Below are 12,195 nucleotides of genomic sequence, written 5' to 3'. Positions count from 1 at the left end.
GCACCCCTGAAACATTTTGGGTTCCTCATCCTTAACTGAGCTGAGCTGGGACATCCAGCCCTGAGCACAGGCTGGGCACGGTGTCCACCACCCTGGCATGGGGAGGGGGCTGCTTCCCGCCATGGGGTGGGAAGGAGACCTCGGGAGACCTCGTCTTGCTTGCACCCTGTTCTCCTGGGTGGGAGAAACCGCGCCAGACACCCGTTTGGTTAATGTTATGGAGGTTTTTTGTGCTTCCAGGTGATTTTTTGTCACCTGGTGCTCTGCAAACACAAGCCATCCCTGGGGTCGAGGGAGGATGGCTGCATGGGGAGCCCAGCTGGGGCCGGGCTGGGAGAGGTGATGTTTGGCCTGGCTGTGCCCAGCAATGCTGGTGGGACTGGTGTGGGCATGGGCATGCCGCAGTGCCCCTCAGCTGAGGTACCACTTGTGCCTTTGATTGAAGTGGCTGATCTGTACACAAAGTTTTGGTCTTTAACTCCTTGGGGGCTTTCTTTGAGCTCCTGTTGTGAAACCTTCATTTGCTTTTAACAGCTGCAAGGGGGTTTTTTTTTCTAATGATCTTCTCTTTTCCCCCTCTGTTGCCCTGAGATAAAGGCTTCTAAATTTGTCCTGTGCTGAAAACGCAGCTAATCCTGATGGACCTGAATTCGCATCTCCCCCTGGAGGAATTGCACTAATTTTTTTCCCTTTGTTCTGCCAGGGGACCTGTCCGTTTCCTAGTGGAAAAAAAAAATTTCACTATTTAGGGCAAGGTTTATATTCCTGAAACCTGTGTGTTTGTTTGTGAGAAAAGAGGACAGGAGGGAAATAAATGAGAAAAGCATCATGCTTTTTTTTTTTTTTCCCTCCCCTTCCGACATTGTTTTTGCAGCAGGCAAGTTTTAATTAAAGTGAGGAACTAGGGCACTTGTGCTGTCCAGAAGATGCTCTGAGGATGTGGTCCTTTTCCACCAGTGTTATATTGAGAGCCTGGAGCTGGGCTGACTGTGGAAGGGCCCCTTATGGGCTGCAGTGACTGGGTGGGCTTCGGAGGGGTGGGGGGGCTCCTTCCTGTTCCCAGCTCCCAGCGTGATGAGTGGGATGGGTGCAGCAGTACTGGGTGCTGAGTGAATCCTGCAGCACCATCAGGTTGGACAGGGCGGGGGACGGTGGCTGGGGGGTCACCCTGGCTTGGGGATGCTGCCGAGCAGGGGGGTTGGGACGATGGGGCAAAGGCACGAGGGTGACGGAGGTAGCGAGATGTGGAGCAGGCATTGGGAGCTTGGAAGTGGCAAGCTGGCAGGAGGCAGCTGGGTTTCGGGAAGCCACAAGTGCTCGCCTGGGGCAGAAAAATCCAGTGGGAGCTGCCTTGTCCCCACCTGGGGCTTTCCCCGCTGCCGGCGCTGCAGGATGCTGGCCTGCAAGGGCTGGGGGATGTGCTGGCCGAGGGGCAGCCCTTGGGGTGGCCGTGGGGATGGGGACCTGCCGGGGGTCTGGCCCTGCTGCAAAGTGAGGAGGGGGACGAAGCGAATGGCAAGAGCAGGATCTGGGGGGGCAGCCCCGGGCAACCCTCGGGGTGGCAGTGGGGACGGGGACCTGCCGGGGTTCTGGCCCTGCTGCAAAGTGAGGAGGGGGACGAAGTGAGTGGCGAGGGCAGGATCTGGGGGGGCAGGGGAGGGGCTGCGTGGGGCAGGGGCTGGTGCTGGCAGCTGGGGGCCTCAGTGTCCCTGTGCCACGCGTGGGAGGGCGCAGGAGGGGGGTAGATACATCCCCACCGCATCGGCTGCTGGTGCCTCGGTGGGGGGCGAACACCCCCCGGACCCCCGCACCCCCAGAGCCCCGGTTGAGGACAGGTTGTAGAGACCCCCGACGGGGCGGGCTGGGGGGTGTGTGTGTGTGTATGTGTGTCTGTCCTGGGGCTGCCCGTGGGACCAACATCCCCACGCGTGGGGCAACGGGGCGTCCGCCCCCCCTCCCCCAAGGCGGGAGGCGGGGAGGGGAGGGTGGGGCCTCATTTTGGGCATCCCCCCCCCCCCCCTCCCCCCCGGTCCCAGGCGGCTCCGCTTCTCCTCCCAGAGCAAAAATATTTGCATGCTTTTGCGAGCAGGACTTCCTGATCGCTCTGCATTGGCTGCAGGTAGAAAGCTGGGCAGAGCCGGAGGCACGGCCGGCCGGCCACATCTCCTGCAAACCTCTCCTGGAGCTTCATCTCCCCCCCCCCCACACCCCCCGCCTTCCTCCTCCTCCTCCTCCTCCCCCCCCCGCCCCGTTCCCCTGGCTCCCCTCCTGCACGGCACATGTAAAAGTTGTGCGCGGGGCTCCCGCTGCCGTCCCGCTGCCCGTTGCTGCCCGCAAGGAGCCGGGCTGGGATCGGGATCAGCCCCCCCAGCAGGGATCCGTCCCCCCGCCAGGCTCCCCTCGCCCCATGGTGGATTTCGGGACGGGAAGGTGACTTGGGGAAGCAGCGGCGCTGCGCCGGGGCCGGGGCGACCATGAATGAGATGTCAAGTTTCCTGCACATCGGGGACATCGTCTCCCTGTACGCCGAGGGCTCCGTCAACGGCTTCATCAGCACTTTGGGGTGAGTGGGACGCTCCCCTGGCTGCCCGCCAGCCAGCTCGGCCACCGGGATGGGACAGGATGGGATGGGGAGGTGGTGCTGAGAGTGAGCCCGCTGGGGAAAAGGGGCTGGAAAGCTCTGGGTGCCCACCAGTGAGCCCTGCCACCAGGATGGGATGGGATGGGACGGTGGTGCTGAGCCTGAGCCCGGTGGGGAAAAGTGGCTGGGAAGCTCTGGGTGCTGCAGCAAGGGGGGGCACAGGTGCTGGGCAGGGGAGGCTGTCTGCCCCCGGGTTCTTCTCCGACTCCAGTTGCTGCCAGGGGCAGGATGTGGCTCTGGAGGGACCCTGCAGCCCACCCGCTCCGGCAGCCTGAAACTGTTTCATAGAATCATAGAATGGTTTGGGCTGGAAGGGACCTTAAAGACAATTTAGTTCCAACCCCCCTGTCGTGGGCAGGGACACATTTTCCCCGTTAGGGGCTGGGGGAGATGAAATGGGCTTACGCAGCATGAGGGGTTGGGGGGGTGTTAAGAAGGGGTTGGGGGTGGCTGAGGGTGATGGCAGGGGCAGCCGGGGTCCCTCCTGGGGCACGGGGTCATGACAGGCTTCCAGCTCTGTCCGGTGTGGCTGGAGGCTGCTGGCCCTGGGACAGGCAGTGATGGCTCTCACTGTCCCCCCTTGGGATCCCACACATTTGGTGGTCAGCAGGAATGGCTGCAGAGCCACCAGCATGCGGGTGCCCATGGCCACCAAACGCTCCTTAGGGCTGGGGGGACCAGGGCACTGCTGGGTCCAGGCTGAGCCAGCTCCTTGCAGCCTCCTGGACATGTCAGCACGGGCGAGGGCATCTCACAGCCCCAACCCAGGGGGATGAGCGGAGAGCTCGGAGACCTGTCCTGGATCCCTTCTGTTTCCGTGCAAGCCAATGGTACCCAGGCAAAGCCAGGCCAAGACGATGCCCTTCTCCATCCTCTGGCTGCTTGCTCCCATTGGGAGCGTTTGCCCTGCGGCGCGGGCAGAGGCTGTGTCCCCACGGTGTGAGGGCTCCAGCAGGGCTGCTGGATGTCCTGGGGCACGGGTGGGTTTTTTCCTTCCGCCGAAGCAGGGACCCAAACCTTGGCCACAGCCCCAGGCGGGTGGACGTGGGGCTGTGCCAGCCTGCCTGCCCCATGCTGCATGTAGGAGAGGCTGAGCTCAGCCAGGAATGCTGGCTTGGATGGGATTCCTGGGGCAGGAGCTGCCCGGCTCTGTAATCTGCGATGAATGCACTTGCTCCCACATGCCTATGTATAACCAGAGACGTACATACCTTCGCCTACACGTGTTCGTGCATCCACCGCTGGGCACACGCAACCTCTGGCTTAATACCCACGGAAGCCTTCCTCCAACTGGCTGCGGAATGCTCCCAGAAAGGGGCTGCTGGCTGCAACCGGGTGCAGACCCAGGCCCAAAATCCCAGTGCATGCATGCATGCAGTTATACGGTGCTGGGCAAAAGGTCCTGCACGTGCAGGATGCAGCCTGTCTGTGCCCAGCCCTCCCTGGATGGGTGGGAAGACATCCCAACGGTCCTTTTTGGAGACGTCTCCCTGTAGCTGGGCTGTTCCCCCAGTGCCAGAGCCATCCCGAGGCAGGGGCTGCAGCCTTGGCAGCTCAGCGCTGAGCACCCCTCCAGCCTGTCGGTGAAATCAGGTCTGGGGGAGGCTCTGCTGGGATCCGATGCTGGTTATCAGCCCATGGAGCATGTCCCAGTGGCTCGCTGGGAGCTGAATTAAGAGCTGTGTAGACTCTTTGGGGCTCCAGTCCCTTTGCAGCTCTGGCCCTCGGGTCCCCCTTGTTGCCGGGTGCTTCTCTACATTTATAAGCATCTGAAAAAGCAGGGCTTGCCTCTTCTTGAGGCCCCAGCCCCACTTTTGCTGGCCAGCCCCACTTTCCCGGGGTGCTGCTTTCTCCAGATTGTTTCCCACCCTCTGAAATTGTTTTCCCTTGTGCCCTGCGACCTGGGAGACCCAACCACACCTTAAATCACTCCTGCGATAAGGGACTGGGTGACTCACTGAGAGTGCTTGTCGTCCCTAAACCCTCCTGCCACAGCTTGGGACCTTATTTAGTTAATTTGCAAGGCAAATAGCTCTGCCAGCCCCGGGCAAGGTGCTGTGTGCCTGGCTGAGCACCCTGCCAGGGATGCTCCTGCCATCCTTCCTTGCAGAGGGACTGGGTTTGGCTGTAGAATCACTGGGGGTCTGTGGTGGGATCCTCTGTTTGTATGGGATGATAGGTAATGTCACCAGGTGCTGGTCATAAGTGTCACGTTAAGGGATGTACCCCAACGTGCCGATGCTGTGGGGTCCATGGGGCGTCCTGGCTGATGTGGGGGTGAATGTCAACTAAATACCGATGTGGTGATGCTTACAGGCAGTGCTGTGGGGCACGGGGCTCTGCCCGTGGGCGCTCGGGATGCGCTGCTGGTGGGAGGCGCAGCGGAGTTTGGAGCCTCTTGCACCAAGCTCCTCCGCAGCCGCGTTTGCAAAATGCCTGGAGAGGCTGAGGAAGGGGAAAAAGGTCTGACAAGGGCATGGGCAGGGAGGTGGGCTACACGCGGGGGATGCTTCCTCTTGCCTGTCTCCACTGCAGCTCCTGTGGCGTGTTAAACTCATTAACCCCAGTGCTTTGTCACTGGTGGTGCCTGGCCTGGAGGCAGTGGGGCTGGGAGCCCAGCCGCTCCAGTGGCAGCATGGAGCCCTGCCCTGCTCTGGGCTGGGAAGGGTTTCATCCAGAGGACACCGGCTTCTCTGGCCACCCTCGCCTTCGGAGGGGCCGGGTACCATCGTTTGCAGGAGCTTGCCGGGCTCTTACCAGCTCCACCACAACAGCAGCAGCTTTCCCTTGAGCCCCGGCTGCATGGGGGTACCTGGGGGCTGGACTGGCTACCTGCACAGCACCAGCCAGGTGGCCCCCGGTCAGTGGAATGCCTTGAAAAGCAGCGAGGAAGCAGAAGCAGGCCCCTTATTAACACTAAGTCTCGATTTAACTTATTTTATTTTACTTTTTGAGGTGCTTTCGTCCTTTTTGTACAGGGAGCTTGCTGGGGATGGCGGAGGGGGTTGGTGGCAGAGGTGGGGGGAGCCCTGCCGTCCCTGGCTGAGCCTCCTCTGCTCCCAGTCCCCCCCAAATCACACTGTCGAAGGCCCCCAAGCACAAACCCTTCCTCCTGCACATGCTGTCCGCAGCGGGTGTTTGCTTGGAAGGAGGAAAAACATCCCGCCGAAGGGTGGGGAGCACTCCTGTGCGCTCCAGTGCTGGCCTAGGTGGGGGAACGCTGAGCCAAAATATCCAAACTAGCTAAAATGCTAAAGACAGCCCAAAAGGAGGAGGTTACTTAAGCAGTCCCATGGGAAGGCAGGGCGAGAGCTGGCTGCTGGGAAGCAGCAGCACCCTGAGGTGCTGGTGGAACTGGGCTGAGGGCAGCCACGCTGCTGGTCGCATCCCTTGGCTGTGCTGCTCTGCGCCCTGGGGGTGACATGGTCTATTGGAGGAGAGGTGGGGGACAGGACGGGTGTATCAGGGGTGCCAGAAGTGGTTCTGGGGACATGGGAAGGTGCCCAGAAGGAGTTTGTGAGATGCAGGGACCCAAGGGTGGGTTGGTCTTCCCTCTTGGCTTGATTTGAGGCTACTCCTGGCTGGGAGGTGGGAAAGGGCTCTGCGGGGCCGCCCGACTTGACTGCCGTGGCTTTGCTACTGCAAATTAAAGGTGTCCGAGGAGATGGCAGCTTGAAAGAGTTTGGAGCAAAAGCAGCCACCTGGGGCAGGGATGTGGGGTCGATGCTGAGCAGCAGCTTTGCCGGGGCACGGCACCCCCCGCGGGGAGGTCATATGTGCAGCTGCTTTGGTGCTTAGGGACAACTCCAGGGAGATCTGTGCTTGGGGAGAGGGAGCTTTTGGGGCTGGGGTGGGGGGGAAGAACCGCTGGTGTGGGGTGTGCTGTGGGGATCATCCAGGCAAAGCAAACCAATGGCCAAGCAGGGAAAGGAGCTCAGAGACCTTGACGTGGCTCCTGCGCCAGCGTGACGGATGGGGTGATGCTGGGAGCCCTGGGAGACATTGCTGTCATGCCTTCCCATCACATCTCATGTCCCTGAGAAGCCAGCACCAAATGGCTGGAGCCAGAGAGGAGCAGAAATGCAGTGCAGGTGCCTGTGCTTGCCAGGGAGGTGTGTGCCCCATCTCTGCCATCCCAGGGGGGTCCCAGGACCTGCCGGGAGCTCGGGGACCGGCACTGTGGGCTTGCAGCTGGGAAGGGCCGGTGGCAAACCTGCCGGAATGGCAGTTGGCTGTTTAAGGTGAAATAACACCTTTGATATCTGTAATTGTGATTGCAGGTGGATTTGCGGGGTGGAGCAGTTCAGGGAAACGCAGCTGGTTAAAGGGTAACTCCAGCATTGCCGGGTCAGGATGAACTTGTCTCTGCAGGGAGGAGAAGCACACGGGGCCAAGAACGGCTTCTTCCTCCCGGCACTGGGACGGTGGGGGAAAAGCTGTATTTTTGTGGCTGCCCTGTGTTCCCTCACTTTATTTTTATTCCTCCCTGTCGGCTCAGTGCCCATCCTGTAGCCTGAGGCAGAGGGGCTGAGCTGGCCCCATCCCCAACAGCGAGCTCTCCTCATCATCATCCTCTTCCTCACCTCCAGAGGTTGGTTGGGCTTTGTGGGGATGCTCCTGCCTGCCTTGGGGCTCCCTTTCTCCCACAGCACTGCAACCCCCCGCACCCCTGGACCATGGCGTGCTGGAGCTCCCCTCGGCATCGGCTGTGCGGCAGCCAAGGAAGGCTCCCTCCTCTTCCTCAGCCCAGGTTTGCATCGCAGGAGCGGTGCATCCCTGTCAGCCCCAGCTGGTTGCCATCGCTGGGGAAGCTCGGGGTGTCTGACCGCCGTGGATCGCAGCGCTGGATGAGCTGCTTTTCCCCTGACCTCCGGCGAAGGCTCTGCCTCGCACGAGGCCAAGCGCTCTGGCCCCGGGCCAGGGAATCACTTTGTGCTCAATATTTTAAAGCACGCAGAAAGCTCTGCTGGAAGCACAGCCATGACTTGCATGGCTTAAAGCTAACCAGATGCTTTGCCCGCGTTTTGCTGGGCTGTGGGCAGCAGGCTCATCGATGCCCAGGGTCCAGCCCCTCGTGCTCCCTGCGGGTAATGGGATAAGGCAAAGCGTGAAATTTTCATCGCTGCACCCCGCCTGTTGCTTCCCTCCTGATCTTCCTCCAGGTGCTCCAACACCAGCAGCCTGTTTTCTCATTAACACCTGAGACATGAAAGCAGACCTCCGCATGCCCCGCATCCTCTCGGCAGCGAGTGCCCCTGCATCCCTGCTGCTCTAATAGCAGAGGGAGCTTCCATTTGCCCCATCCCGCTGCAGTAATGCTGGTTATTAGCAGAAGCTGTCCTGGCCCCCGCAGTCACCCAGGTGACTCATGTCCACTCTGTCAGAATCCTTTTTCTTTTCCGCGATTTTTAACCGAAGAATGTTAGTCCAGAGTATCAGTTTAATAAAAGTAACACTTGGCGTTCCTGCAGAGCGTATAATCCTAGTATTAAAGATGCTGAAACTGCCATGAGATCATTAACTATAATTAAGACTTCCAGCCTGGCAGGTCACTATCTCTAATCCTGCCTGGTGGAGAGGTAACGCCGGGCACTGGGAAGCAGCAGGCGAATGCTGCAGGCAGAGCTGGTGTGGGTGGGAGGCCTCTGTGCTGTTTGCTTTGGCACTGGAAATGGGCCACGCAGGTCAGGCGCTTCCTCGGAGACCCCTTGCCATGACAATGGAGGATTTTGTATTTTTTCATGTGCGCAGGTGAGTTGGGCGCTCTGCTTTTGTAGGCACTGGTGGGAGCTGGGCACGTGCCTGGCTCCGTGAGCTGGACCCGTGGGCTGGTCAAGGCTCAGCCTTTGGTGGTCTTCGTTCCCAGGCACATCAGAAGTGTTTGTTCCTCCCTGTGTCCCATGAAAATACTAGAAATAGAAACCAAAACCACCTACAAGTGGCACCGGAGCTGGGCTGAGGCTTTGCATATGCCCTGCAGGGTGAGATGTGTGGTACATTCCCTGCCCCCAGCTGTCTCTCCTCTGTTTTTTCCCCTCTTTCCCTGTCCTCCCAAGGCTCCGCGCCCCGCAGGAGTTTGGGAACGTGCCCGACTACTTCCCTGCTGTTATGGTGCATGGAAAAGGCATTGTGTTTGGGCAGCCCTTGGTCGGGACCCCAAACCCCCCCCATGCTGCTGACCATGAGTGTTTGCAAAGCCAAGGCAATCCTGCCTGGCAAACAGCTCACTGTGTGTTTACTGAAACCTTGTGGGTTTGGGGTTTTTTGTGCAATCTTCTAGGTCTTTGCTAATTGTTTCTAAGCTTCTGCTGCCACCAAAAGCGTTACAGAAATTGCTTTTCTCTCTTTATTTGAAGTCTAAGGTTAATCTCCCCCAGCCCCTGGGAGCTTTAAAGATAAGAGGGAGCTGGTGGCGGGGGCAGTGGCAGTGCTGGGTGTTCAGAGCACCCTGTCAGCCCACGCCTCCGCTGCCAAGGACGCAGCAGCACTGGGGTCCCCCGGGGTCCCAGTCGGTCAGCACAGAGGCCAAATTCCTCTCTGTGGAGCTATTGAAAGGAATTTTCCCCTCCTCCGGAGAGTGGCTGTGCTGGGGAGACTGGATCTGTGAACAAGGGATCGGTCTCTTTTGCCAACCCTCTGCAGCGCAGCGTGTTCGTCTCCAGCAGGTTTGTGGGGGGTGTTGAGAGCCCCTTGGGGAGCAGAAGGAGCAGCATGGGCTCCGCTGTGCCCTGTGCTGCCGTGCTACATGCATGCACCTCATTTCTCTAGGCAGCATCTTCCCTCCTGTCCCAGGGACAGAGCTGCCCCCGCCATGGGTGCTCCCTGCCGGGTCCTGGGTGCATTTCTGCATCCACCCGGCTGCCTGAATTCAGCCTCCGCAGGTGGGGACACGCTTCTCACTTCCTTGCCCGTGGCAGGAGTGTAGTTTCTCTGGCTGCATCGCTTCCCAGGGGACGGGAGAAAGCGGGCGAGCGGGTACAGCCTGTCTTGCTGGAGCACCAAGTTCCCTTGAAAGCCTCCCGGGTGGTGCAGACGGGCTCCTGGTGGCCCCGGCGCCATAAGCTCCTCGGGCGATGCTCATCCCCCTGCGCTTTGGGTGCCAAGCAGAACCCCATGCCCGCGTTGTGCTTTGCTGTTCTTGGTAACTTTGAAAAGCAACATCCCTGCCATCCCGAAATGGGTCCTCAGCACCCGAGGCCAAGCCCGCGGGGTTTTGCTAAATGCTGGGAAAACAAAGAGGTGGTCAGGGAGGAGAGGCACAGCCCTTTGCATCTGATGGGCAGAGCCAGCACCCCTGATCAGATAATAATTAATAACTGGTTTTTGGGGGGCCCCTGCCACCTCCATCTGCAGCAGCTACACCCTCCGTGCCCCTGCGGGGCGAGCTGCCAGCCGGAGAAGGAGAACCATTGAATGAAAGTTGAACTCATCACATTTTTGCCAGATTAACAATGAAATAAGACTGCAGCCAGTGTGCTGTGCAGGGGAGTGGATTCGGCTCAGCCGGGAGCTGGGCAAGGCAGGATTTGCTCCAGCAGGGAGCAGGCGTCAGAGCCTCCCACACGGGTCACCGAGCAAAGAGCCCGGAGCGTGGCTGACATGGAGCATCGTGGTTCTTCGCTGCCGATTTGTATCTGTTTGCCCCAAGGGACAGGGATGGAAAATGCACGTGAAAGAAATGGACAGTGGTGAACAAGGGGTGACGTGTTCGGAGCAAGCACCCAAGAGCGGCTGCTTGCTCCGGGAGCTGAGCATTGTCGTGCTAAATATTTATAGAGTGCAAATGGGTGGGAAACAGGATGATGTTGTCGCTTTGGGCCAGGTGACAGTGGCACGGTGCTGTGGTTTGTGGTGAAGTCGCACGGCTCACTTGGGCCCCGCTGTCGTCTCATCATTTCTGACACCCTGCTTCTGGTTTTTGTCCCCACGCAGGCTGGTGGATGATCGGTGCGTGGTGGAGCCAGCCGCTGGCGACCTGGACAACCCACCCAAGAAATTTCGAGGTGAGGCTGGGACTGGGCTGGGGCAGCTCCATCACTGCCGTGAGCATCCTCAGTGATGATGCTGGCCCCGAGCATCCATGCCAGGGATGGGGAGAGGGGTCCCAGCTAGCCTGGGGCTGGGATGTGCTGCTTGTCCTTTGCAGAGGAGCTTGGAGGGTTCTGGAACAGCCTCCATAGCCTTATTTCTGTGGCTTGGCCAGACCACCTACACTCCTCTGTTGGCCTCTGGGGCTATTTATTAGAACCACCTCCATGGTGGGATGGTCCTTGGGGCCCCTTAGCCCAGCCCTAGGGAGCAGGGGTGGCTGGAAACCATCTTCTGCAGAGGTGGGTCCGACCATCCTAAAATCCAACCCTAGGGATACTGATATCCTGGGTGTCTACCACCAGGAGCCAGGGACAACAAGGGACAGACAGAGGGGCGGCTGCAGCAAGCAAACCATTTCAAGGCAAGCCTGTTAGCACTTAGCACTAATTACATCTGCTGTGCTTGGCTGCACCTCAGAGAGAGCCAGGGGATTAAGCCGCCCATTTAAGAGGCAGGCAGGGTTTAGGGAGTGATGGTGAATCCCCATCTGTCCTTGGCCCGTCAAGTTTCATGCTGTGGCGTCTCCTCCGGCGCTTGGGGCTGTGCTTGTTGCTTCCCATTTGGGCGAGGGGCAGCCCCAGGCAGAGCAGGCAGGTCCAGGCGGAAAAGAGGATGAGTCAGTGGAAGCTGGGGCGGCTCCTGGCCTGTGGAAACGGTCTGGAGAAGTTAGGACCAGTTGCTGGGAAAAGTAGCTTGTGCCTCCTGCTTCCCTGATTTCAAGCCCTGGGGCTGGCTGGCCAGGTTGCCTTAACCTTCAGGCTCCCCGGGGAGCCCTGGGGGATCACGTCTCTTGCCCTGGGGGATCACGTCTCTTGCCCTGGCATCGCATCTCTGCCCTACGCTGCACCTACCTGGGAAATGCTATTTTTGTGCCTGGCTGCACCGTGTGCTTGTCACGCTGCAAATGCAGCATCCCAGGGAGCATCCCAGTTGGGTTTGAGTGCTCCGGGGCATGGAGCTGGGAGTGTACAGAGAGCTGTGAAATTTCCCCAAACCGGTGAGCACGGTGTTGGATTTGGGGTTTGGGTTAGGGCAGCTGTTCCTTTCATCCCAGCAAATGTCATTTCAGGCCCCCTTTTAAAAAGGAATCTTTTAAAATACTGGTTTCCCACGCTGCTTTGTGCCTTCTCCTTTTTCTCAGGGTTTCTTTAACATCCCGCAGTGGGGTGCCGTGCCGGCACCCTTCCCCACGAGGGTCCCACCTGAGCAGCCAGCTGCCTCTTCATGAGAGCTGTTGCCACTAATTTGCATGTGGGGCTGATTAACAAGCTACCCGACAGCTCCCCAGAGTCCCGCACAACCCGGGGAGCCACCCTGTTCCTGGATATTGGTGGAATTTCACCTGGGGCTGGATGGAAAGAGCTGGAAACAGGACAGCCGGTGCAAGCCTTGTCCCAGCAGCCACACCATCTCCCTGCCTGGACATGGGTGGGTGTTGGATCTCTTTTCCAGGCGAAGCTTTG

General features: G+C 59.5%; 1 protein-coding gene across 1 annotated transcript in view; it reads left to right on the top strand.

The window, feature by feature from the left end:
* Nucleotides 1-2,266: 2,266 nt before the first annotated feature.
* Nucleotides 2,267-12,195, top strand: part of ITPR3 (inositol 1,4,5-trisphosphate receptor type 3) — a 43,739-nt gene continuing 33,810 nt past the window's right edge. Inside the window, exons 1-2 of the mRNA XM_037410456.1 lie at nucleotides 2,267-2,563; nucleotides 10,574-10,644. Of these exons, the coding sequence (XP_037266353.1) occupies nucleotides 2,475-2,563; nucleotides 10,574-10,644 (160 nt within the window). The 5' untranslated portion in view covers nucleotides 2,267-2,474. The remainder of the gene's footprint in view (nucleotides 2,564-10,573; nucleotides 10,645-12,195) is intronic.

Source organism: Falco rusticolus, chromosome 17 (genome assembly GCF_015220075.1).
Source record: "Falco rusticolus isolate bFalRus1 chromosome 17, bFalRus1.pri, whole genome shotgun sequence".
Lineage (NCBI taxonomy): Eukaryota > Metazoa > Chordata > Aves > Falconiformes > Falconidae > Falco > Falco rusticolus.
Note: the sequence above shows the minus strand (reverse complement) of the source record. Positions and strands in the feature narration are given on the sequence as shown.